The 27,886-nt window shown below is 41.5% G+C and overlaps 1 protein-coding gene across 2 annotated transcripts; it reads right to left on the bottom strand.

The window, feature by feature from the left end:
* Positions 1-4,822: 4,822 nt before the first annotated feature.
* Positions 4,823-27,059, bottom strand: FBXO9 (F-box protein 9). 2 transcript variants are annotated; one of them, XM_054062908.1, is made up of 13 exons: positions 26,785-27,059; positions 19,691-19,768; positions 18,582-18,740; positions 17,436-17,493; positions 14,491-14,590; positions 12,025-12,155; positions 10,614-10,728; positions 9,808-9,926; positions 9,430-9,520; positions 8,450-8,545; positions 7,607-7,700; positions 6,342-6,496; positions 4,823-5,008 (listed from the first exon to the last, which is right to left on the bottom strand). In XM_054062908.1, exons 1-13 carry the CDS (start codon positions 26,785-26,787, stop codon positions 4,900-4,902), a joined length of 1,308 nt encoding a protein of 435 aa, XP_053918883.1. In that variant the 5' UTR covers positions 26,788-27,059; the 3' UTR covers positions 4,823-4,899. The 2 variants fall into 2 exon arrangements, with proteins under 2 accessions (XP_053918883.1, XP_053918884.1); XM_054062909.1 differs by having other exon boundaries at positions 19,691-19,764.
* Between the last annotated feature and the right edge of the window lie 827 nt (positions 27,060-27,886).

The raw sequence follows: 27,886 nt of genomic DNA, 5'->3' as shown, positions 1-27,886 counted from the left end.
TTAATTGGCCAACCCAGGCTGATAACACTGAAGTATGAGGTACTAGACCTAAACCCAATTTCTTAGCAGTGTAGGAAGGAGCTACTGAACTCCTCTTGCAGTGAGATATCACTGAAGTATCTCCTTTAAACATGAGAAAAGATTGCTCCTTTTAGCTTCCCAAAGGTGATGCAACAGCAAAGTTTGGGGGAGATCTGCATAGAAGATAAACACGCTCTTGGCTCTCTAGCTGAGGTACTCCCTTCACAGCCATGTTTACTGGTTCTATAGGGCTTCTGGGGAGACATTCAGTTTTCCTCATTAAAGCTGTTGTACAACAAATAGATTTATTGTCCATACTGCAGGACAGGATGACCAAAACTTCCAAAAAGCTTGTCTGCCTGGCTCTGGCTAAAGCCAGCAGTTTTGCCTGTGCGAACGTGGACTCTGAACAGAAACATTCAGAGCAGGGCAGGGACTGAAACGACAACCACTGCTTTGGGAATACATGCTGGCCAAGTGGCTGTGGTCAAGATGCACTTTCAGTGCACCATCCTTGGTCATATAAGCACGTTCCCACTTTGCATATTGACTGCTTCAGATCCCATTGGAGCCTGTTGCCCTGGAGTGTGGGAAGCAAACTCAGGGCTGAAGGCTCCAAAATCCCTTTGAAGAACTGCCCTTTTTGTTTATTCCCATTCAGTAGTGTTATCGTGGTTGTCTTACTCGTGCAGAACGGTTGGCAGGCTAAATGTAAAGCTAAACTATTGCCTGTTGCGTTTTCTCTGTGTTTCCTGGAACGTTCTCAAATTTTAAGTAAGCTGTAGAGGAAAAAATACATATGCTTAGTTAAATCCAAAATAAAACTTCCAACTGTGGCATGCCACCTACCGGCAGAACAGCAGCACTGAGCGTTGGTATTGGTAAACACACATCAGGAAACCGCTCTTGTTTACTACTAAGCTGCAACAAATTGCTACTTAGGGGAAAAACAGTTTAAAACCTCAATCAAGCAAATTCCTTTGCAAAAAAAAAAGTTTTAACACTGAACCAGGCAGGAATGTTTCAGCAAGTTCAGCAATCTCTTACCGTGATGGAAGTTGAATTAATGAAATGAAATTTATTTGAGTATAAATTCAGCATGGAAACACGTAGGGGTCACAGTACTTCTATGCATCTTCTCAAGGGAAAAATGATTCATTCAGAAATAAAATGTGTGGATAAAATGCCTGCTCATCTTGCCTTTCCACATTAATGAATAACTTAATTTGGCAGGATTTACTAGTCTTACTTTTCTTAGCTCTGCATCATATCCAGCTATTTCTCACAGACCATTCTGAGGACAAATTAACAAATGTGAAACAGATGCCTTCAAAAGATGTCAGAGTACCTGTAGCTGCCAAGGTAGGAAGTCTGTCAACCTGAAAAGAAGCAAGAATATCATCTTCAGAAGCAGTCGTGTTTCATGATTTTTTTTTTATTCATAGTCTGAACACATGTTCCATAGTCACACTATACTGTAATTTTAACTCTTGTCTCTTACTGCTTTGAATGACAGCTACACATCAGCGTGATGCATCTGGACCCTTGCAAACAGGCCATGCTACCAGAGCCTCAAAGCACTTTTAGAATCATAGAACAGTCCAGCATGGAAGCGACTGTAAAGCCCATCCAGTTCCAACCCCCCTGCCATGTGCAGGGACACCTCCCACTAGATCAGACTGCCCAAGGCCCCATCCAACCTGACCTTGAACACCTCCAGGGATGGGGCAGCCACAATGTCCCGGGGCAACTTGTGACTGTGCCTCATCACCCTCATCGTGAAGAGCTTCGCCCCAACGTTTAATCTAAATCTTCTCCTCTTTCCTCTCTAAAATCCAAACTGTTTTGCAAATGTATAGAAGCCCTAATATTTTTCTCATCTTGGACAGCAGAAAAGACAAATCAGAAAAGCACCTCAGCAGTTCAGCCACTTTAATTTCAACTTAAGTTTCCAAATGCACGGGCACACATTCCAGGGGAACTTTCTTGGATTTAAAAAATCAAAACTGTACAATACAATTGTATTGTTTTCATTCTTCAAACAAAAAGCCCTGTGTAAACACCCCACATTTTTGAAATTCTGACCGGCTTGGCTCACAGTTACCAGGTGAATCAGAGGCTGAACTTCGCAGCTGGAAAGTGTCCGATGCTGGTCCTTTGCTCAGAGCATTGATCACACCTCCTCTACTTCCTCTCCCCATCTACGGCCCAGCAGCGTACCCAGAAGCTTAACTGGTGCTCGTCTCCAATCCAACTGAGTCAAATCAGCATAACATTTGATCATCTGAGCATCTTCTCTCCACAAATCTGTCCACTCTGCTGTCTTAAATCCAATGCATGGAAGAGATTTACGGCTCCAAGAACCATGTTTCTGGTAGCCCTCCTTCCTCTTTTGTAAGTGAACTTGTCTCAATCCTTGGGAAAAAGGACTACATAGATGAATATCCTATTCTTTTATGCAAGTTACTAATATAATTAGCAAAGGACAATTTCCCAGCAGTAAAATAGTTATACTAGCCAGTGTCTTTATATGGCAATTAAAAGGACGATAAAACTAAATTATACGAACATAGAGCCTTTAGCAATCCAAGCTTTGCACTATCAAAAATCGCTTGATAAAATGAAGAGCAACTAGTCATCCATTTCTTTGCTGAAACAAGTACTATTTTAATAGTTGTGCATGAATAACATCTGCTGATAAACTATTTTGAAAGACACAACTATCTTGACTTTCTTATATTGCCAAATGCAGAAGAACAAGCACATTAACCACAACTTGAACTCACAAAAGGCTTTTTTTTGGTGAAGGAATATTTCTTATAATCCTAAAATAATCATTGCCTGAGACTTCTGTTGAAACAACATCTCCACTTACAACAGGACATGACCCAGCTTTTCCCTTACGCTCAGAGGGTATTTTAAATACATGGCCAAGGCAAGAAAAAGAAAAGCTTAGAAGAAGCAGGTAAGTCTTGGTATGAAAAGACCTTTGAATTGAAAGGCTCTTCTATTATATCCAACTTGGTTATAAGACAAAATTATACTTAAACAAATAATCACTATCATCTTCCAACAAAAACTTTTAACACTTCTCAGCAGACAGAATTAGGTCTGTAACTTTCACCCTCAACAGAAGTGTAGGTAAGGAACATCTTTCCTGTTTACAAAGTTGGCAATATTTCCAAACACGAAGGTGATATTCTAAGCAACTGTTTTCCCCTCAGCAACGAGAACACAATATTCTCCTTATTACATGTTCTGTTGTATGAAGCAATAGTGCAACTGCAGACTACAAGCACAGGCCAAAGAAGGGTTGTGTGCAGTCTTATTAGACTAGGAAGGAGAAGCACAGTTTCAGAGATACACACCTCTATTCAGAACTCATGTACTTGAAAGTTTCCCTATTTTTCTCAGGGGACCCGTAAGCAGTATAATGAAAAGTCACTAAGAGGTTAATTCTACCGGTCAATGCTGCCTTGCAGGTAGTTTAGGCATGGCGAGTCCTAACTAAATCTTTAACTGTATGAAAATAATGATTTCTTGGCAAAATAAGAAATCGCAAGGGATTGCATGTTCAAAATAATGATTTATTGATGTATTTTTAATCATGAAGCTCCTTGCAAAGATACACTTCATAAATTATGGAACAAGTAGAGTTCTTTCCACGGCTTTCACATTTTTAGTCTTCAAGTTCAGGTCAGTATTTTGAAATGAGATGTTCAAAGGTATGTTGTGCAAAATAGCTGTAAAAAACTACACTAAAAAGCTTCAGTTCTTTCAGAATCCAAGATACATATATAATAAGCAGCATTACAGTGTCTGCACCACACGCCAAGCGATATATGCAGGAGAAGCAGCGTACAGTACCCGCACCAAACCTCAAGGTACATTTCATGAGTAGCAGTACACAGCACCTGAACATCTACAGCAGCCTCAAAATTTATCTTAGTACAACAAATGCTCAAAGGGTTTACAGCATCTGTAGCAAAGTGAGATGAAGGGTTATAACACATTACAATCATATCCAAGTGAGCCTTGCTTATCTGCACATTCAAACCCGGCCAATGCACAAGTGGTATGCACCAGCGTTCCACCACTGCACCGTGGCACTGCCCGAGCAGAGACCCATACCCTGCAAACCCGTCCTACAATACAAGAGAAGAGTTTGCTGCCCATATTCCTCTCCCCTTCATGCCTAACCAGCTGAGAAGACAGGCTCTACTGACCTTCCACCAAGATCAAATTATATTTATGACCAACTGACACCACTGCATTGGTGGGGATGAATCTCTGCGGTTCAATTTTACACTTCATGCATGCTTGCCCTTGATTGTTTTCTTTCTTAAGGTTGATGTTGACAAAATGCCAAATCTTAAAGGCAAACAAAATAAGTTTAATTTAAAGAAAACATTTATTTGAAGTTCTTTTAAGTCACACTGTTTAACAGATATAAGACAACTTTCTCCCCTTCACATTTCAAGCCTTGGCCAGAGACCACACACACACTATCCCCATGGACAGTGAGACTTTCCTATAACAACTCCTTTTGGACAAACCAGTGCCCAGGCAGATGAAGACTCATATTTTAAGCAGATTGATTTAAAAAAATCAATTTATAACAAAACAAAATCAAACAAAACAAAACAAACAACAAAACTTTGTTATTAAATCCTTGTCACAATGTAAAGCTGTTTAAAACTCGTAAGCTTGACCTCAATACAAAACCCCAGCCATTCATAACCAAACAGAACACACTGCCTTCAAAAAACTCCCTAGAATTTTAAAATGTTCCAAATATATACACATTTATAGCTTAAGTGCTCCTTAACTACAACCTTTTTTTATTCATGCAGGAGTTGTGAGAGGAAAAGGTGTTTCCTAGAGCGGCTTTTCTGAATATGCAGTAAAACTCTTCACTCGTGCAAAGAACAAAGGGGTGTACATTTTGTCAATGTCAAAAGTAGTAACAGCTGTCTCACCAGTCGACCTGCAAAGAGTATTGTAAAAAAGGTAAATTAGACACAAGTTGCTGCTTAAGCTCCTCAATAACGCATTCATGTTCCACAGTACAGTGTGTGCAGCAAACTACAGCTGGAATGCAGTGTCTTTTGTGCTGCATCCTTCTGAAAGCAAACGAGTGGTGGCCAAATCACATTATATAGAATACACCTCTATTTTAATATAAAAAAAACCCCAAACCTGGTTTCCCTTTCCAGTCTTAATATTAGCTCCAAGAAATAAAATAGCGCAGGATGTCACTCAAGTCACCATATTAATACTGAAGTGTAAAAAAAAAATCCCCCTGTACCTTTTCCACTAAGAACTCAGAATTCCGACTACAGATTGACAGAAAAAAGTTTTTTTCAAAATTTTAAAAGAAATCAAAGTATTTCTGCACATGAGTGACAAAAAGCATATATCCTCCTGGCTGTGTTTTATACTCATCTTTATTCTCATTTCAAAAGGACACCAGCATGCAGAGAGGTACAGCAGAACCTGAGCAGTACAGAAACTACATGCTGAAAAGAATGTCTGTGATATTGCCACTTGTTCATAAATTAAATATGAAAACATTAGCTTTTATAAAAGCAATTTTTCTGTTTATGGAAATTACTCCTGCTCCCAACCACCAGTAATTTACTTCCTAGATTCTATATACTTACAGCTCAATAGTTGAGCTACGTGACTATAAAAACATATAGAGAATAGGACTGGAAAACAAGGCCTAAATCTACTCTAAATGCCAACATCAAACATCTGGACAGCCAACTTGCCAGTAATTTAGAGTGTCAAGCACAAAAACAGTGGCCATGGCCCTTGCTTAATTACTGATCAGAGCAGTCATATGCCTCTATTTTGTACTGCTGAATTATAGAGCTTGTAAGCGTTATAGTTCTCGCATGATGGGTGCAGACATTTTTAGCTTGCAATTGCATAGAAGAGAAGAAATACACCTTAATGAACATGCAAATATGTTTTCACTTTACTATCACTGCACTAAGTTATTCAACCCTGATTCAGTTCTGAAATCATTCAAACATTGTACATAAATCCTGCAGTTGCTTCACTTAAGAAACTTCCCACATCATTCCTAAAAGTTACTAAAGTCTTGGTATTTCCTATATATCAATATAGGATATATAGGAATATATCAATATAGGATATATCAAATCAGGACCAGTTACTGTTTCAAGGACATTTTGTTAAAGCCTCCATAAGTCTCAGAGTCTTTACATCTTCTGTACTTAAGGTTGGACAAATTAGCGTCACCTGCATTTCTATAGTTAAGTATCCTTTGATCTTATTCTCCCTTCACTTACCTGTAAGTTATGTGACAAGAATGATGTACCCAGACAAGTTTGTTGAACCTCTGGCGCCCACTGGAGCACAACTGTAGTCCTACATGGAAACTGTGATCTGTTTCTTGTGCAGGAACGCGGCGGAAATACCTGAACTTGTGGTAGTCGATTGGTTTCTGTACAAACAGAAAAGAAACGTCATGCTCTACAAAGAGCTCATCGTGCAACTACCTATCCTGAAGACTAAGTAACTGAGAGGACAGATCATTAAACTCTCATACTTTAAAAGCAAGTGCTGGTGTTCCTTGAAAATACATCAAGGGCCACAAAAAATAATCGGAAGGCTGGAGCATCTCTGCTGTGAAGACAGGCTGAGAGAATTTGGATTGTTCAGCCTGGAGAAGAGGAGGCTCCTCTTCTCTACGGGGAGACCTTATAGCGGCCTCCCAGTACCTGAAGGGGCTACAGGAAAGCTGAGGAGGGGCTTTTTTCAAGGGCCTGGAGTGATAAGATAAGGGGGCAGCTTTAAATTGGAGGGGGAAGATTTAGATTAGACATTAGGAAAAAATTCTTCACAATGAAGGTGGTGAGGCATCAGCATAGGTTGCCCAAGGAAGCTGTGGCTACTCCATCCCTGGGAGTGTTCAAGGCCAGGTTAGGTGGGGCTTTGAGCAGCCTGGTCTGGTGGGAGGTGTCCCTGCCCATGCACAGGCCTTGGAACTGGATGGGCTTTAAGATCCCTTCCAACCCAAACCATTCCATGATCCTATGCACTTCTAACTCTTCACAAGTTTCCCTTCACGAACGTTTCGTTAATCAGAAAAATTTGTGATGTAAATTAGTTGACCAAAACATTCAGAGTTCAATTAATGAATACTGCTTATTTAGTTTTTTTTAATACTGTGGAACATAACTGCACACAGTCATAACTGATAGTGGAAAATGACCTCTACATCCTTCCCTTCTGTTTGTTAACAGTGTTAACAAGCTTCCTAATAGCACCACATATGGCAACTAAGCCTGAGGAGAAGAACTGCTGCTCAAATGTGAGCCAGATATTTATCTGTCTTAATAAAAAGATTATTACAGATTTGGGGAAAAAAGGCAAGATAAATAACCATGTCCATTTACATTTTTTTTAAACAATTTAAAAAATGAAATACATTTTGTCATCCTCCAGTGTAATGTCAAACTGCAGACACTTCAAAATAGACAGTCTGAGAAAAAAAAAAAATTAAAAAACCCCTCCTCAAACTATTTTTCCTGTATTCTATTTTACTACCTACCTCCTCTTTTTTCTTCATTATTACAGCAAATACTTTGGTTTGATTGTCTGTTTCCTGGGAAAGGCGATAATGGCCAAGCAAGATTGCATCCGTTCTGGAAGGTTAAGGGGAGAATCATGTCAAGCACATAAGAATACTATCTGTCTCAAAAAGGTGATGTACTTTTAATATAAACACCAGCAATGAAAAACTGACTGACTGCATATCATAATCAAAGAAACTATATTTTATTTCCATTTAGCAAAGCACCAGGCGACAAAACAATGAAAACATTTGGGAAGGTTGCTTTTAATTTTCCCAGATAGGATAGGAAAGATAAGTTGGTCAGTTCTACCTAGCCTACTGCTAAATATTTTCAGACTTCTGGTGAACAGCTCTAACCTATCCTGAAGTTTCAAATAATTTTCTATGTTTTTAATAAGTTTGTGCAAACATCAAAAAGAAATGAAGCAATAACTCAGTTATATCTCACTGAAACCTTCACTTTCCTTCAAATAGTCAATGAAACGTGAGAAGGCAGTCAACAAAATAGTATCTTTAAAAGGTTTCTAAAACCATCAAAAGCTAATAGCATGCATTCTTCCACCTACTTCCTTTAAAAGCTTAAAATCACATAACCCACAAAGGAAACCTAATTACAATATCAGGACCTTAAAATGAAAGATAGCTTTGCACAAAGACCAACATCTTTTGTATTTCTCAGAAGAGAACTATAAACATCAATAACACAACATAAAATCCTATTTTTGCTCCTGTTATGCTAAGCCAGGATATAGAATCTGAGACAAAAGTAAACAGAGATTGCCAGGTAAAACAAAGATGAAAATATTTTAATTCAATAACCTTGTATTTTTAGTCCGTAAGCGAGGAACTATAGATGGAGGATCTTCAGGAGTTGTTAGCATCATAACTTGACCATCTGGAAAGAATCTCAAATACCTGCAAAAATATAATTACGCAAAATAAACCTAGAAAATATATCCTTTTACTTAAGAGACAGTAGTATTTGAAAGTATTCTTCACACAATATAATGGAAAAAAAAATCAAAAGAGAGTTTTGAAGATTAAAAGATCAAGTTGTGAAGAGTTATGGAAGAGGGCAGAAGTTCATGAGTTTTGTCACCTCTAATCAAACCAAGAAGGCTACCATGATATCAAAAATGTTTCTCCATTTCTAGCATCAACTGAGACAAATACAACAAAGTCTTAATTACAGTATCAGTACAGAATGGACAATGTCACATGGACTTTTCAGGTTCTGGGATTTGATCAATTTATGCAGTACTCAGATTCTGTGCTGATGTTTGTGAGACTACAGAAATAGCTATGAAATTCAATGATTTCTATTAACAGTTTCCAGAAGAATGGAACAATAAATTCTGGGAACAGCAAGATGAGGGACAGCAGAAAAACAGGCTAAGGAAACAAATAACAAGGTATTTACAGCAAGTTGAGAAAGCCCGGCCTCTTGATTGTTTACAACTGGCTATAAATAAGTTAAAAGACTGAAAACAATTACTGTATCAGAAATATAAAGCAGAAGGGATTTCAGGAAAAGAATCTGTGGATGAGCATTGGTGTTGTTACTGTTTATCTACATGAAATACTATAACTGCGGACAAAACACATTTCTAAGCTCATCTCCAATTATCATAATAAATCCTATTTCTTAAGACTTATTCTCAAAAAAAAAAAATAGCTTCACACACTATAGTAGTTCCATTGAGTTTAACAGAATGATAAACATTTGTGGTATCAAGGGCTGGGTTTAAAGAATTTAGGAGAGAGAAACATTTCACTCACTCATTGTACTACAGTTCTACCTGTAATATTCCACTTGGTGCCACGCTCTATAGAAACCATCCAGAGATTGTTCCCCTTGACGTATGTATTTTGTCTTGCTGATATATACACCTACAGGAAAGGAAGATATAAACATAGAAATAAAAATTAAATACATAAAATATTTAAGATGAAAAAACCAATCTAAAACTTTTGAGTTTACTTTTGTTACTTAAATACATGAAAGTTTTTATTTTCATCCCTTGCACCCTTCCCTTCTCTTCACAGCTGTTCTACAGATTCAAAAGCCCAAACAAATTCAGATTAGGTCCAACAACATCATAAACATCAATACCACCTGATTCCTTGTGTCACAGTTACATGCAGTAAAAAAACTGCTTCGAAAAAGTATACCTTACCATCAAATCGAACACGAGGCCTTTCCAAAAACATTTCCCTCCAAGAGGTGTACGGAACAAGTTTATTGCAGCTCCTGCCCCATATTTTCAAGCAGACTTGATGCCAGATTTCAGGATCTCTAGTGAAAATGAGAAGAAATTAAATCCCTTAACTTTCCTGCAAACCTTGTTTAGCTTTTGTATATCAAAGGAACACACTCCATTATTTAGTTTGGATGCAACTGAAAGGAACTTGCTTGAACAACAATAGGTCATAATTTAAAATCATTGACTAAATTACTTAATCCTAGAGGGTTTGAAAGCCACTTCCCCCTCCCAGTGAAATTCAACACCACAATGGCGTTTTTAGCAAAGCAGAGAATAACAACATTGCAGCAGCGTGGCACTTCTCTGTGTGGCCGTAGCAGGATGACAACACAAGAGAGATTATTTTGGAGACTGACCTTCAAACAAGATAGAGCAAGTAAGATTTTTAGCAACATTTTTTAATACAGTGAAGTCATCTATCTAACAAACTCTTTAGTGGCATATTCAAAAGCTGATTAGCACTGTGAGGAGCACAACATGAAAACTGCCATGAGGGGGGAAAAAGCAAGACATAGTCCTATATGTACAACTTAGCACACTAAAATTGAAAAAAAACCCACAGACCCAAACTCACCTTTCCAACACAGGCAATTTTGCTCTATGGATTTATTACCCACCTGTACATACTGTTTACACATGCTTGAGTATAAAAAAAAAAGCTCTTTTTTTTTCCATTAGAGGAGAGAGAAACTTCATTCTATATAACTTATCTATAATACCTGGCACAAATGTAAAATCCTCGACAAACAAGAGATAATTGCTCTAATGATCTTAGGTCCAAGTCACTTGAAACCACCCATCTGAAAATGTACATTAGTACTTCCATAGGTAATGCTGCAAAGAGAAAAGAAATCCTTCTTAGTAGATGGCAACCTGTAAATAAATAGCTTGCCTATAATTTCAGTTTTGATAATTTCTGAAGGTCTGACTCCCCCTAAAAAATTCTACTTTTTCACACTGTAGCCAGCTATGAAAAAAATATCTAATAAAAAAAACCCCACCTCTAATTAAAAAAGATGCTTTATTTTAGAAAAAAGTCACTACATCTTAGCACTATAGTACCATGACAGGATAAAACATAGTTTCAGGCTACAAACATCCCAAACTTTAAGGTGTTGTCCTAAAAATCCCACATACCCATTGGACATCCACAGTGCCTGCTAAGCAGTATTTTCTTCAAACTGCCCTACTGTGTAGCATTACTTCAAAGCATTCTACTTTTGCATGACAAGCTAAATAACCTCAGGTCAGGTACAGTATTGGATAGGAGGCCCTAAGAACAACCTATCCACCATGAAATTGTTAAGATATCGTTCTGTATTTTGCAGTACAGGTCCAGTGATTGAAAACAGTATCACACAGCACTTGAACAGATTGCTACATTTACTTTATTTTCCTTCGGTGAGCAGAAAACAGCAGATCAGGGCAAGATTTCCAAGAGCAGCTGATAGTTTGGGATGCAAAACACACACACAATTTAGAGGCAACTGATTTTACAACTTCATAGCATGTATACACTGCACAATTTAGATCTCATACAGAAATCTTAGGATGACTATCCTAGAACCGAAGCTCTGAAAATCACGAACCGAAGCTCTGAAAATCACTAACCTTCAAAAGCCTTTCTAGCACAGTCCTAGTTATACAGCCCTTCTGAGCCCGCACTCATTTGTTGTAAAAATCTGATACAAAATCAGATAAAACCATGCATATTCTTCACAGAACAACTGTCTCTCAATCACACTTAAAGAATTGTAATGAATCTATGCAAACTAAAACAAAAGACCACACATTTCCCTTTTTCAAACACTAACTGGATGGAAAACTGGAATACACTTACTTCAGCAAGTCAATTCTAGCAGCTGCTACTTTTAAGTATAGACTCTGATCCTGAAAATTTCTACTTAGTAGTACTACATGGAAAAGCTTGAGCAATAAAGGCAAAACCAGTTATCAAGAAAAGATCTGTTTAGCTCACTGATTACCTTCTCTCCTTTACGCCTAACTATAAAAGTAAATAGAGGTACTGTGCACACTTCTTTAAAGCTGGCTTTAAAAATGAAGGAGACAAATGTATTAATAAAGTCAAACATCTCTATAAATTCTGCCTCTGAACTCTTTATATCATACCTGAGATATGGGTCTGGCTGACATCAACTTCAGGCTGACAAAGTTTGACTGAAGATTCCTGCAGAGTTAACTGCTGCTGGAAATCCGACAGTAGATCAGCCATTTTGTCATCCTCTTTGTTATCCTCAACACTAGAAAAGGAGGAATGTCGACACTGTGATATTGGACAAAACATACCAACAGATGTCCTTACCTTGGCATCAATCTACTGTCTCACGCTCATTCAAAAGTGTTGTTTCCTGTAGGTTTTTAAAGCAATCTCATCCCACCATACAATAGAACAGCTTCTGCAATCCTATCAAGTTCATTTAGATTTTAATTGAACTCATCTGACAGTAACAACTTTTTTCTTTTAATTCCGATTCCAGGGGTTTTTTTTGGATTTGAGAGCTGACTGTTCACCGGTTTTAGTGAAGCAACTAAAGAATTGCTTGATCCCATGAAAAGACAAATCTGATCTTGTACTTTGAGACAAGCTGTATGCAGGATATAAGTTACTAACATTGCTTGAAAGTTATATTTTGTAATCCTTGTCACAATGGAAGACACCGAAAACAACTAAGGTTTGATTTTTATTTTTTTTTCACTCTTGCATTATTCACTGAAGGCAAAACTTTCCTTTAGGAAAAATACTTTTTACCAATTCTGTAAATAAGCAGACAGATTATTATTATTAAATTCTGTATATTTCAGGAGTAATAACATAATGGCAGAAGAGAAGCAATAGGCTTGCCGTTCGTCAGTAAACTTTGAGGATTAGTAAGTGATAAAGAACATTACCACATTCAAAACCAAAATAATCTAAATTTAAGTTGTATGTCATAATAAGAACCAAGGCGCACCATAGGTGCACCAAGTAACCACAAACTGCACAACTCTCCTTCATCTCATCACAAAACACTATTTCCCCTGACTTAGTATACAAGCTACCTAAGAGATCCTCCAATTGCTTTTTATTATTCAATTCTATTCTAAACGAGCTTAATAGAGTGAGCTGAGAATACAAGCAAGCAGCTAGCGGACCTATTAATTGATTTAAAAGTGTTACAGAAAAGACAAATATGTTTAGGCCTGTCATAACTAAGACCATAGTAAGATGTTGCACTGAATACACTTCTTTTATTTTCATGAACACAATGGCCAGTCCCAGTACCTACTGGCCAAGCTAAAAACTGGTTTTCCTCACCAAGAGTGCATGAAATATCTACAACAGTAATTCAGAAAGCAAGACCACCACAAGAAGAATTTCTTGAGAAGACAGACCACTATAAATACAGCTTTTAAATAACAATTAAAAGTATTTCTTCACTGTCACGTAGTGCAGGAGACAGTGCAGCAACATTTACAAATCTGAGTGAAAATTCATACACTAAGTGGCAGATGGACAGAGAGGCTTAATGAAGAGAAAAGAGAAAATGATGCTAAAATAAGAAAATAATCCTAAGAAAACCAAGATATTCATGTGACTGCAGTTTATTATCCACAATTTTTCCTAGTGAACAACTGCACAGCGAAGATTTCATGCTAGCAATGCATTCAGAAACTACAGTAATAGATGTAAATAAAGCACTTGGCTCATCTTACCCTCTTTTATATTGAGTCAAACACTGCGCTGAAATTGTACTGCCCTGGGGCAGCCAGACTGAGCTAGTAATACTACACAGACATGGCTGCACTTTCCTCTTTTATTCTCAATTTTAAACCCCTTGTTTTCTTGTAGCTATCAGCAGCACCTATGGCTGCTAGCAGTAGGCACGGAATTTCAAAGCTGTGTTTCATAAGCTCGTCTTCACTACACTATCTGATCTGTAACAGAAGTTTCAGCCCTAACCTGAGTCCTGTCCTCAAACATAAGTCTCGGGCTCAAGTTAGGTCAACCTTAAGCCATTACACATTTGATTGTTGAGGCCAGGGCTATTCTGATGCTTGTAATGACAAAAGACTAGTCAGATTACAGTCTATGAGCTTCTAAATGTATTGCTCTACTTATTGGAAATGTTCCCATTTGGCTGGGGAAGTCAGCACAAGAACAAGTCTATCCCCTTGCCTAACTATAATGTTTATTCCAGAGTGCAAAGTTTATACTGATTTACCTTTTTGCTACCTACAATCGCGTACATGATCCTAAATGTATAACTCAGAAATCTTAAGTCCAGAAATCAAAATTAATATGGTGACTGATGCATTTTTCATTAAGTAACAACATATCTATTTGTAATGCTTCTGGGTGAATTTAACTAGCTCCAAATAAGCCTATTACATCCTCTGAAGTACAGAAAAGTCCTCCTTGAACTAATGCATCTGGAAACCTTCTATGAAGCAGTTTGTTCAAAAGAAACTAGACAAGCTTCTCAAATCTTAAGAGACTTACATCTGCGTGTCACAGTAGAGCATTCACATGCTTTAAAAACAAAATTTCAGGTTTCAGTACTCCTATACACTGAATTAGTAAATTTTCATACTTACCACCTCTTTCCAACTCCATCACTATCTGGAGACCGTGTATAGGTGATCTTAAACTCTATGTCAGGTACAAGCTGCATGGCTAGACGATAAAACTTGATGGCTGAAAACAAAAGTTCAATGTTCAAACATTACGCCTATGCTTGCCTATGAAAGCAAAGACTTTTTTTCAGAGAGATCATTTCAGCTAAAAACACTAAAAAGGCGGAAAAATGCCTTTTCCTATTAAATCTTATTTAATCTAAACTGATTAGGTTTAAATTCAATACAAAAGAGAGGCATGTTAAGCACCTATCTTCAAAGCTAAAAACTTCATGTATTCTTTCACAATAAAAAGCTCTCTTAGATGTGTTTTAGCTTCTAAAGATTTACCTTAACCACTACAATTCAGTTAAGGAGTACATATTTTACATTTTAACAATACAAAGTCCTGATTTTGCTTGCTGCTCAGCACTTAAAAAGCTTTCCCAACAAGCTATAAAGATAATAGGCATTATATTCATAAGTAACCATGAGGAATATGAAAGAGACTTTGAAAGATGATGCAGGTATCCAGTATAGTACACACAGTCATTTAGACTTACATAACATTAAAAAGGTGAAAAAGATCAACATAATACCATTGTACTTCTAAAACATCCACAATAGACACAAACCAAGGAAATTTTAGTGTGACAAAACCCTGGAAACTGCAGAAAGCACAGAAGCAAGCCACTCAAAACACTGAAGGTGAGGAACCTGACAGGATGAAAGCAGCCTTCTTTAAAACCTATGTAGCAAGCACAAGGCTATGGGGCATCAATTAAAAACTGACAGACTGGGCTGTAAGCACTCAGAAAAAATATTTCTGCCTCTAATACTCAACGACACTACAAACACTGAACAGAGAAACAGGCCCAGGAAAATCAGCCTGTGGGAAAGAACTGTTATTTGAGCTGCAGAACGGTTTTCTTCTCAATAAAGTCTGTGGATCCTTCTTAATTTAAGTGGGTTAATTGTATGTACTTTCAGTCTGGTATTAAGATCACACATGTATTTATGTCTCTTTGTATTGTCACATAGTGATAACAAGACCAGAGTGTTACTCTCCTTCAGTTTGTATCCTTAAAAATAAAACCCACCACGAGTGAGTTTGGAGCTCAGAATTTCACACACTGAGTCTGAGAAGCGTTCCTACTTCCTCGAGTTCCTACCAGGGCCAGTGACTGACAAGTAGTATCCTTCGGCTAGTGAGGATGAGGAATACCAGCAGCCAGCTAAACAGAGATCAGTCTCAATTCTAGCATTTAATCTTGCAGCAAGATTTAAGCATGAACACGCTGCTCCACATAGTTGTCTTGCAAACGTCAGGGATCAGCATATTTTAGAGGCAGGCTGTAATGTCACTTGGATTCTGGTGACCTGGGTCAGGTCAGCAGAAATAAGTGTGGTCTGAAAACAGATGTCCCAACATGTGCTCAGTAACAGATCTGTGTCTGGTGTAGGGCCATGTTTCCAAGGTCTCATATGGATCTATACGTAGAACCAGTTTCGTTTTGTTTAAGTCTCAAATCAAATTCAACTGAGAAAGAATGGATTCCTATTCATTCAATCCCGATGCTTAAAACACCCTTATGAATCCAACTCTGTCCGATCTTTGTACTCCTTTACTGCTGTGTTTGACATACAAGGAGTGCACTCGCACAGATGAAGCTAAAGCTTTCATTTTATATGCACAATGCTTAAATAGGTGGCTTTCCTCACGTTTAGTTTTTATTCACTTGGAAACTGTTGTTATTAAAGAATCTCCACAATCCTCTGCATGATTTCCTAAATGGTAGCTTACATCTCAGATTTAGTTCTGATAGGTTTTTTCATACTGTGCATTTAATTCTATACCCAACACACAAAATACCTCAGCCTAAAGTAATTTTGCCCTGTAAAAACATGCAGTAAATTAAAACTGAACCAACTAATTTTATTACCTACCAGGGACTCATATTTCTTTGAGTTCATTTGAGATGTGGAATAATAACCAGAAATCCCTTGCAAGAGAAGGAAAACTCCCATGGTGGAGAGAAAATTTTGTATTCCACAGGTGGTGGAGTTCAGGAGCTTCTTGAGTACTCTGAGTTTTGCATATCTTGCCATATTTTGCACCTGCACTTTAAACAAGGTGGCCAAAACCTCTAGTGGATGTGTAGGATGGCATGTATGTTCTGTGGGGTTTTTTAATTGAAAGAAATAGAAAAATCAGTGTCATAATTGAGTTGACGATTATTACCTGGTATTTCCACTACTGACCTACAAGACTTGAAGTTAGGACAAGGGTTTTTCTCTATATATTCTGGAAGCTAAATATGAGGAAGAAAACATTTAATTTCCATTTTTGCTAGCGCTGACAGCAAGAGCACAAGCAAGCTAAGCATCTTAAATATTTAGGCAAACCTCACAAAACAAGACTACCAGATTTAAACATTCACTTGGACTCTTTAAGAAGCATTTTAGCATGCTGTGTAAATTAAAAAAAAAAAACAACAAGAAACAAGTAACAACAAAACAAAAACCAAACAATATTACACAGGTTAAGCAGTTCTGTTTGAAGTGGAACAAAGAAAATTGCAAGCACAGGAAATACAGTATATTGCCTTGTTTAATTACTGTCACAAAGGTCACATGAAGAAGCACGTTATATGAAGAAGCAACCCAGTGCTTCAATACATTGCTAGATTTCATAATACTGTTGTTTTGTTGGAAAGCTAGAAATCCTTCCCTTGATCTCACTTTGGCTTCATCTCAACCTTAGAATTGCAATACGATGGTCCTTATTATTTGCTTATCCAAATAACGAAGCTCTGAAATTACTACTAGGCTGCAGTTTAAGTTCACTGGCATCATGCAGTCTTGCACATAAATCAGTGTTAAGATTCGTCTGCACTAAGGGTGTTCATTGTAGACTTCTATATTACCTTCGTAAAGGGCCCCATTTTGTTCTTCTTCCACTGCCTTCAGGAAAAGTTCTTTCGCCTGCACAATAAATTACAGAGATCACTTCTAAAATTCCTTAGGAATACAAGCACATTGCCATTTGACTTAGAATTATTTTTCATCTTACCTACTGTACCAAATGAAAGAGTATAATAAAATAAGTCCATAAGTAGAGTGAGAAAACACATTCATGCACTACAAGCCTTAGGTTAAACTCCCAATCAACCAACTATCCACACTCCTGCTGCTTGCTCCTCCCTGTCAGTCTTTCAGAAAGCAGTCTGGTAAGGTGATGCAAAGCCAAGCATAAAACCAGGAAAAATTAGTCTAGTATTATGGAAAGACATCAATATGGAGAAAACAGGTAAATAATTTCTGTTGTTTTCATAGAATCATAGAATGGTTTAGGTTGGAAGAGACCTAAGATCATCTATTTCTAACCCCGCTGCGAAGAATAGGGACACATCCCACCAGACCAGGCTGCCCAAGGCCCCATCCAACCTGGCTTTGAACACCTCCAGGCATGGGGCAGCCACAATTTCCTGGGCAAATAGTGCCGGTGCCTCACCACCCTCATGGTGAAGAAATTCCTCCTTATGTCTAGTCTAAATCTGCCCCTCTCCAGTTTATAGCCATTCCCTGATGTCTTATCACTACAAGCCTTTGTAAAAAGTCCCTCTCCAGCTTTCAGTAGCCCCTTTAGAGCTTTCCCCAGGCTGAACTACCCCAACTCTCTCAACCTGTTCTCACAGCAGAGGTGTTGCAGCCCTATGGTCACCTTTGCAACCTCCTCTGGAATCGTTCCAACAGCTCCGTATCCTTATTCTGGGGATTCCAGAACTGGACACAATACTCCAAATAAGGTCTCACAAGAGAGGAATAGAGGGGCAGAATCACTTCCCTTGCCCTGCTGGCCACGATCCTTTTGATGCAGCCCAGGATACATTTGGCCTTTTGAGCTGCGAGCACACATTGCCGGCTCATGTCGAGCTTCCCATCAATCAGCACCCCAAGTCATTCTTATGGATATAATTCTAGATTTAATTCAGCATTGGATTTTAGGGTAGTTATACTGCAAAACTAACAGACACACAAAAATCCCAAAATGATGGATCTGGGGTTTGTACCTTTTCCTCTTTTGCCAGCTCCTGTTTCCCTCTGGCATCTACAGACTTTACTCCAGGTCCTCTTGAAGATGCTCTGCATGACAGAGGTTCCAGCCCACTAGAACTCATACCTGGAGCAAGCTCAAACATCCACTGAGCTCTGAACATCTGGAGCTCTGCCTAAAAAATCCAATTAATTCTGATTTAGTATCACATACTCAGACAGTATATCTTCTGAGGAGAAATTAAAGAGTACAAACAGAAAAAACAATTTCAAAATCATGCTTTACACTTCCAAGTCTTAAATGGTTTCAGCAAGTTTAGACACAGTTTGCAATTGTTTTACACTAAATTTAAAACACAAAGAAGTGCAAGAGTTCAATCTCATTAAATCATCTAAGTGCTTTTACCAGGACTGTTCACCTCAGAAGAAAAACTAATGTTTCAAGAACTCGTTGTTAGTGCTACGGTTATGACCTAGAATTCCATAGAAAATATTCTTTCCAGACATGGTGTTTGTTCTTGTTTATGCAGCTATCTTAAGCAAGAAGTCAATAAGCTATTGAAATTAGAACTTACAAAAGCAATTTTTTGTACACAAGTATACTAAGCTTTATGACAATCAAGGCAGTCATTTATATAATATACAAATAAGACCTTATATCCCTTCCTCTTTTAAAAAGAAAGGCTTATGCTCTGTGAAACAAGACAAGTTGTAATTCTTGCCATACATTTTTTTCAGCATCTCTGAAGTTATACTTTACAAGTCTCTTGCAATCATCATAACTTCCAGGGAGAAACTACACAGAAATCCTATGTTGTAAGGGAACACGCTTTTGTATCAGATTTGGTCAACTTAAACTGGAACATGATCCCTACAGGAACACCTGTCCGATTTCTACATTTTTTCAAAGAAATTCCAAGTCTGCCACACACTTTCTTTTCATCGACATAGATAACTAAAGACTGAATTTAACACTTGGAACACAATGCAAAATGTATCGATCTCACTTTTGGAGAGGCAGACACATGAAGCATTTGTCAGTGAGGTGACTAAAGGAACACAAGTAATGCAGCTTAAATCACAGCAATATTATATTTGTAAAAAAACACTAGCAAGAGAGACATACCTGAAGATTTGCTTCACCAGATCTTTCATTGTCATCGGTTCTTACCAAATCAGAGTGACAATCTTCTTCAGCTTCTGCCTAGTAGAGAGCAGTCAGCTGTCATTACAGTCTGCCTAAGTCCCTACGGCACATTCACAAAGCTCAACTGTCACAGACACTCACTAAAAACCACTCAAGTGTACTCCCCTTTTCCCCATCCTAGCTGCCTACCCCACAGATCAATCTTAATTAATGATAAAAATTAATCTTAAAATTACTAGCATTGTTTGTACTTTCCTATTAATGGAGCTGAGGTTTGCGTTTCAAGCACACAAATTCAACAGATTATTTATGTATCACCTGAAGGCTTCTGTGCATCACTGCACTGCTGTGATACCTGAGTAAATACACTAAGTATCAAAGGCAACAAATAGAACCAAAGCCTCAGTATTAAACAGCCATGTGCTCCATATAAGAAATTAGAATTTAATCACTACCTTCTCATTCTAAAGATAACCAGTAGTTTTGGTTGTTTAATATTTACAAAAGCAGGACTAACATTTTGAGTAACAATACATACTTTATGAAAATTATGGGACAATACCAGCAATTTCAAAAACTCATGTCAAACTAAAAAATAAGTTTATTGTAAAAGAAAAAGAAAAGCTAGCATGAGAGCTCTGCAGCTGTTTTTATTTATTGTACTGCTGTGAGACAGGTTAAACAAGACCTTAATTAAGACCTTTAACTAAACCTAACGGGGCTCTGCATAGGAGTTACACAGCTAGTTCACAAGCAAAACTTAAAAGGAAGCAAATATGTTCTCATTGTGAAATACACCGAGATTTACAGAATCTCTATTGAAGAAAAAAACCCTAAATCTGAGCATCAGTGATAAGCCATTCCAGTGACAACCATAGCAAGATGCCTGTAAGAGGGAAAAAAGGCTCAAAAAAGAGGACTTTTTTGCAAGCTCTTCCTGCAGCAGAAGGATCCCCCAGTTTTTCTGTAATTCTGCACTGAAATTCACAACTATAGTTCAGCAAGCAGATAATGCAAAGTGAGGTTATAAGAAGGTAAACCTGGCATTAAGGTTACTTCAACTATTTACAGATGCTTTGTTTCCCACTCCTTCCTATACTAGATAGCACTCAAAAGGCTTCAAGTGACATTCTCTCAGTGAGATTCTTCACAGTTCCTGTAAAGAAATCTCCATCTCCTGCACAATGAAAGTGCAGGAATCAAAGTATTCTTGTATTCAGAAAATTTATAAAACTTTTATAGCACCTGGAAGCTCATGATCAAACTACAGAATACTGGCAAACCTCACAGGAAAGCAATGTTTCATGTCTTTATCTGGTGACAAGCGCCTCCCTGGAGTTCAGCTGTAGCACTTGTCATCAGTTTCCCAAACGACCAAAAACTTGTCATCTCTAAATATGCTTTCACTGATGTCTCGGTCAATTTATCTTTTGCATTTCACAAAGCAGGCAATGTTGGTTTGTTAAAGTAAACAGATACTGCATCTATTTCTACACTCTGATTTAAAGGCTGTACATTTTGAATTTCTTCGTGGAGAAAACAGGTAAGCCAGAATACTCCAAAGCACAAGCAGGGTTAAATCTGAGCAAGGAGTAAATAATTTAGAAATTTCATGTCGATTCCAGAATTTGACTGCAGGCAGTTAACGTCCTATGAGTTACAGCACTCCTATCATATTATTTTAGCATCTAGGGATTACATCTACAGTGGTCAAAGAGAGAGACTAGGAGAGACAGTTAGCACTGAAATGGATATCTTTCTGAGTATGCTATTATGTCATCCAGAGGGACCTCGAGGAGGTCCCTCTGGATGTAGGAGAAGTGGACCTACAGGAACCTCATGAGGTTCAACAAGGCCAAGTGCAAGGTCCTACACCTGGGTCACAGCAACCCATGGTTTCAATACAGGATGGGGGACAATGTAATTGAGAGCAGCCCTGTAGAGAAGGACTTGAGAGTGCTGCTTGATGAGACCCTCAATGTGAGCTGGCAATGATGCAGCCAACCCGGGCTGCACCAAAGAAGCGTGGCCAGCAGGCTGTGGGAGGGGATTCTGTCCCACCATCTGCTCTTGTGAGATCCCACTTGGAGTCCTGTGTCCAGTTCTAGAATCCCAAACATAAGGACATGGTACTGAGATCCAGAGGAGGGCATGAAGATGATCTGAGGGCTGGAGCACCTCTGATATGAGGACAGGCTGAGAGAGTTGGGCTTGTTCAGCCTGGAGAAGAGAAGGCTCCAGGGAGACCTTATAGTGACCTTCCAGTACCTGAAGGGGCTACAGGAAAGCTGGGGAGGGACTGGATGGGCTTTAGGGTCCCTTCCAATCCAAACCAGTCTATGATTATGGCACTGGGCTGTCCCATATAAGGCTACCAGTGCCTGCACAGGGTGCAAAGCTTCTGGTTTGCAGCTGAATTATGTCCAGTCAGCTCTCAGTCTGGGCTGAATAAGCCTGGTTTAATCTGCAAAATGCAGAAACTAGTAAAGTTATTCCGAAACTAAACCAACACACTATCTACTTGTGCAATAAAGGCACGCCCATTAAAACCTTTACCTCATGAAGTCTGTAAATAAACTAATTTAAGAGTTAAATTTATTTAGAAGGTTATGAAGCTTGCTGAAGTTTACCTCACATTAAAGAACTTTTTGGTTTAGTAACCTCTTAAAGTGCCTTGATTTTCCTCCCCTTGTCTCTATTCAACTGTCCTACTTCTTTATTTCTGAGTCACAGTCAGTCATGGTCCTGGACCAAATGCTTCCAAAACGTCATTCAGTGCTCTTTAAAACTTAAAATGTTCTCTCAATCCAAACAAAAATTACACCATATTATGAAGACCTAGTCCACAGCCTAAAAGCTGTCAAAAAACATCATGAAGTTGATTACAATGAAAATTTTGACTTTCAGCATTACTTCCTCCATACAGAGTGTATGCGTGATCTGACACCTCTCCTATCAAAGGTTTCTCTTCTGGCAGCAGTAGCAGCATAAGTGACTATCTCCCTATATCACCAGTAAAGCAATTAATTCAGATTGCTACTGCATGGCTGACTGGCCTGGAAAACTGATCTCTATCAACAACCTTCCTGCTACTTATTTGATCTCCTGAGACCCTATGGTTTTGCCAGAACAAATAAGTAAACACAGGTATCACTGAAGCAAGGATCTTCACTAGCAGATAGCTTAGACCACACCCAAAGCAGACTGTGACTCGTCATTGCTATCAACATCAACAGTCAAATTACAGTTGTAGTTTCTGAATGTCACAAAGCACTGCACTATAGCCACTACTTAGTGGATAAATTACAAGACATCGAAGTCTTGGAGCACATCCAGAGAAGGGCAATGAAGCTGGTGAAGGGGCTGGAGAACAAGTGAGGAGTGCCCGGGAGAACTGGGGTTGTTTATTTGTTTAGCCTGGAAAAGGCTGAGGGGAGACCTTGTCACTGTCTACAACTGCCTGAAAGGAGGTTGTAGTGAGGTGGGTGTTGGTTTCTTCTCCCAGGTGACAGAGGATCGGACAGGAGAAAATGACCTCAGGTTGCACCAGGAGAGGTTCATATTGGACATTAGGAGAAATTTCTTCTCTGAAAGGGTTCTCGGGAACTGACAGAGGCTGCCCAGGGAGGTGCTGGAGCCCCCATCCCTGGAGGTATTTAGAAGATGGGGAGATGAAGTGCTTAGGGATAGGGTTTAGTACTGGACAGGTAAGTTGGGTTTAATGATCTCAAAGGTCTTTTCCAAACCAGCGATTTTATGAAATCTAGCTAGTTCATCCTTATGCCATTGGCCTTCCTCCCACTACAAGTCAGCTGCCATACAAAACAGTGACTACATTCTGCCCGAAAGACAGACATTCTTAGTGTACACTGATCAGCTCAAATAATTCTCCGTGAGAAAGTGGTAGCCATTCAAGCCACCAAAGGTCAACACGTCAAAAGTAAATATTTGAATCAGACTAAGACCTGTAGAAAGAAGTCAGCTGAGTCAATCCAATTCTGATTTGTTTGCGAAGCTTTAGAAATCGTATGCCAAAAGCAAAACTAATTTACTTGCACAGCTTAGTTTTAACTGTTTTGCAATCACAAATTGCATGCTGCTTTCCTCACAACACAACCTCTTACTTGACTGTCCGTAACGTCAAGTCCTTTAACAGTTGCAGATCTTTGTTTCAGCAAACAAAAGCCAAGATCAGAAACAGTTCAAAGGTGACTGTCACCAGCTCAACAGGGCTGTATAGAACTAAAGAAGAAACAAGCACGATGTAGTGAAACAGTGACTGATGGCTACCATTGTTCTTGGTTTTATAAGTAAATAAGGAAGTTGCTCCATTTTTCTGTCAATGTGGTAGAAGCAACAATACATTCAAAAGTAAGAGCTTTAATCGGGGTGGTGAGGAGTTTTAAGAGCTCCTGAATGACAAAAGACTGTTTAACTTTGAATGATCAAGTTCTCATCATGGGTACCTGAATTCAAAATGAGGTGCAGTCAGAAAAGCAATACTGAAAATGATATTTCTGATATGAAAAATCACAAATCCAAGTAAGTAGAGCCTGGCCCAGACAGCCCTTGAAATTACCAATTGACTTTACACCACCTGTTTTTGTGAGGAAAGGAGAAAGCCAGAGCTCATCTGTAATGTCATGTTCAGGTGTTTCTATGGAGAGCGAGATGGGTCCTCAATCAAGCAGCTCCCCTAAAATCCCCTGTGAGTGTGCTTCTTTGAAGCACTAGTTGTCCAGGGTGGAATCATAGAATGGTTTGGGTTGGAAGGGAGCTCAAACCCCACCCAGTTCCAACCCCATGGGCAGGGACACCTCCCACTGGCTCAGGCTGCCCAAGGCCCCATCCAACCTGGCCTTGAACACCTTCAGGGATGGGGCAGCCACAGCTTCCCTGGGCAACCCGTGCCAGCACTGCACCACCCTCATAGAGAAGAATTTCTTCCTAATGTCTAATCTAAATCTTCCCTCTTCCAATTTAAAGCCATTGTCCCCTCATCCAATCACTACAGGCCTTTGGAAAAAGTCCCTTCTCAGTTTTCCTGGAGCCCCTTCAGGTACTGGAAGGCCACTGTAAGGTCTCCCTGGAGCCTTCTCTTCTCCAGGCTGAACAAGCCCAACTCTCTCAGCCTGTCCTCACAGCAGAGGTGTTCCAGCCCATCTTTATGAGCTGTTCTAACAGTTCCATGCCCTTCTTATGTCGGAGTTTCCAGAACTGGACACAGGGCTCCAGGTAGGGTCTCACAAGAGTGGGGTAGAGGAGCAGAATTCCCTCCATTACCCTGCTGGCCATGGTTCTTTTGATATAGCCCAGGACACTATTGGCCTTCCGGGCTGCAAGCGTACATTGCCAGCTCATGTTGAACTTCTCATCAACCAGGACCCAAAAGTCCTTCTCTGCAGGGCTCCCAATGTCCTGCCCTTCCCTTGCTCCTTCTCCCAGTCCCTAGGCCTCCCAGTGCCATCCTCGGGTTCCCAGTGCCCACCCTCCTCTCATTCCCCCACCTCTCCGTCTCCCCTGCCCCTCTCCCAGTGTTCCCCCTTTTCCTTGCCCCCCCCCCCCCCCATTCCCCTCAGGGCTCCCGTGCCCCGACCCCTCCCCCCCAACCGACTCCCACTCCCCCAGTGGGGCTCCCAGTGCCCTGTCATGGTTCCCAGTGCCCATCCTCCCTTCACCCTCCTCACCCCCTTCCCTGCAGGGCTCCCAGTGCCCCCCCCCGCCCTCAACCCCCATCCTTCCCGTGGGGCTCCAGTTCACCCCTCATGATTCACAGTGCCCCCCCATCGGGGCTCCCACCACACCCACACAGCTCCCTCCTCCACCTGCTCTTGTTCCCCCCCTCCCCTAGGGGCTCCCAGTGCCTTCCACCCCCCACCCCTCATGGATCCCAGTGTCCCCCTGTCCACCTTCCCCGGGGACTTTCAGTGCCTCCCCGACTAGGGTTCCCCACCCTCACAGTGTCCCCCATCCCGGGGCTCCCAGTGCCTTCCACTCCTCCTTCCTCTCGGGACTCCCAATGTCCCTCCCTCCCTCCCCAGCTCCCAGTGCAGCCCTCACCACCCCCTTCCCCCTGGGGCTTCCTGTGCCTCCGCCTTCGGGGCTCCCACTATCCCCCCATGGCTCCGCTCCTCTCCTCCTCTTCCCTCGAGGTTCCTAGTACCTCCCCAACTCGGGCTCTTTGCCCCCACAGTGCCCCCACCCCTCCTATCGGGGCTCCCACGTATCCTTGCCCCCCTGCCCTTCCCTACCAGTTCGCCCCTCATGATTCCCAGTGCCTCCCCGCCCCGAGGCTCCCACTACACCCCCACGGCGCCCTCCTCCTCTCATCCCCTCCTCCCCTAGGGGGTCACAGTGCCCCCCCCCTACTCCCCCCGCCCGTCATGGTTCCCAGTCCCCCTCCCACCTCCTCCTTCCTCACGGGGCTTCCAGTACCTCTCCCCTCGGGGCTCCCTGTCCCCACAGTCCCCGTCAATCCCCGCCCCGGGACTCTCAGTGCCTTCCCCCCCCCGCCCCCCGCCTCCTCTTGTCCCTCTTCTCCTCGAGGCTCCCAGTGCCTCCGCCACTCAGGGCTCCTTGTCCCCACAGTGCCCCTCCCCGCAGCCTCCCTACCTGAGGGTAGCTGTGCTACCCCCAACCTCCCCCGTCCCCCCGGGGCTCCAACTCCAACCCCCCCCGGCTCCCCCCTCCTTCTCTCGTACCTCCCTCCCTTTGTGGCTCCCACTACCTCCCACTCCTCCTTCCTTTTGAGCTTAGCAGTGCATACCCCCTCCCCTCCTCTCATGATTTCCAGTGCCACCGCCACCTCTCCCTCGGTTCCCAGTGGCTCCCACCTCGGGGGTCCCACTACCCCCCCATGGCTCCCCCCTCCTCCTCCTCTCGCCTCCTCCCCTGGGGGCTCCCACTGCTCTCCCTCTCGGGGCTCCTACTACCCCCCTCCGAAGCTCCCCGCCTCCTCTTCCTCTCGCCCCCCCTTCCCCCGGACTCCCAGTGCTTCCCCCCTCTCACCCCCCTTCCCTCGGGCTCCCAGTGCCCCCCCCTCCCCCCATGGCTCCCTGTGCCCCTCCCCTCACCATGCTGCCCCCGCGCTCGGAGCGGCGCTGTGTCCGGTCCCGGGTGGGGGGTCTCTGCCCTGCGCCGTCCCCGGTTCGTTCCGTGTGTCCTCCCCCCGCCGGGGGGGTAAATCTAGCAGAGTTCTCGGTCGGAGAAGCGCACCACGCAGCGGGAGTCACTGCGGGCCCTACGTACGGCAGCCATGTTCCCGGCGAGTGGAGGGCCCGGCGGGGGCAGCCGGACAGCCGAGCCCGCAAGGTCAGAGCGCCGCCTCACGCACGGGCCGCTGCGACGCGCGAGCGCCGGCGGCTCGGACTACAAATCCCAGCGCACACTGCGCGCCCCCACAGAGACTCCTGCCTGCGGCACCGCGCCGCGCAGCCTGCTGGGAAATGAAGTCCTCAAGCCACGCCCCCTTGCGGACTACGCCTCCCAGTATGCACCGCGGCCACCCAGCGACGGACCTATGGGCAGCAGCGCGGCGCGCTGCCTGCTGGGAAATGTAGTCCCCGGGCGGTGCCGGCAGGGAAGCAGGGCTTTCCCAGATCCGTGCAGCCTGCCTGTCGGGAGGTGTAGTCCTCTCCGGGCGGAGCTCCCGTCCCAGCGTGCACCGCGGTGCCAGAATCATAGAGACGCACCGCCATAGAGTCATAAAGTGGTTTGGCTTGGAAGGGAACTCAAAGCTCCTCCAGTTCCAAACCCACTGCCAAGGGCAGGGAGACTTCCTACCAGACCAGGAGGCTCAAAGCCCCATCCAGCCTGATCTTGAACACCTCCAGGGATGGGGCATCCACAAAACTCCCTGGGCAACTTGTGCCGGTGCCTCACCACCCTCATTGTGAAGAAATTCTTCCTAATGTCTAATCTAAATCTTCCCTCTTCCAATTTAAGCCCATTCCCTCTCACCCTATCACACTCAAAAAGTCCCTCTCCAGCTTTCCTATAGGAATTTAAATAATAAAACAGGCACACAAAAATACCAAATTGCAAAGAAATGGCAAGAATGTGGAGATTTTAACCACTGCCTGGTGATACCAAAAGTGGTTACTATTACAAAAGGTGAAATATTTTGTTTTAAGCTAAAGTTACATTTTCATCCAAGTAACCACATTTTTTTGAAAG

Source organism: Cuculus canorus, chromosome 3 (assembly GCF_017976375.1).
Source record: "Cuculus canorus isolate bCucCan1 chromosome 3, bCucCan1.pri, whole genome shotgun sequence".
In the NCBI taxonomy this organism is placed as follows: domain Eukaryota; kingdom Metazoa; phylum Chordata; class Aves; order Cuculiformes; family Cuculidae; genus Cuculus; species Cuculus canorus.
This window is presented reverse-complemented; position numbering and strand designations above follow the sequence as displayed.

Excerpts from the sequence above, each read along its gene's own strand:
- FBXO9 (XM_054062908.1), bottom strand. Across the intron at positions 17,494-18,581 it reads AGCTGGCAAAAGAGGAAAAG|GCGAAAGAACTTTTCCTGAA; the intron begins GTACAAACCCCA and ends TTTATTGTGCAG. Across the intron at positions 7,701-8,449 it reads TTACGGACTAAAAATACAAG|AACGGATGCAATCTTGCTTG; the intron begins GTTATTGAATTA and ends TTAACCTTCCAG.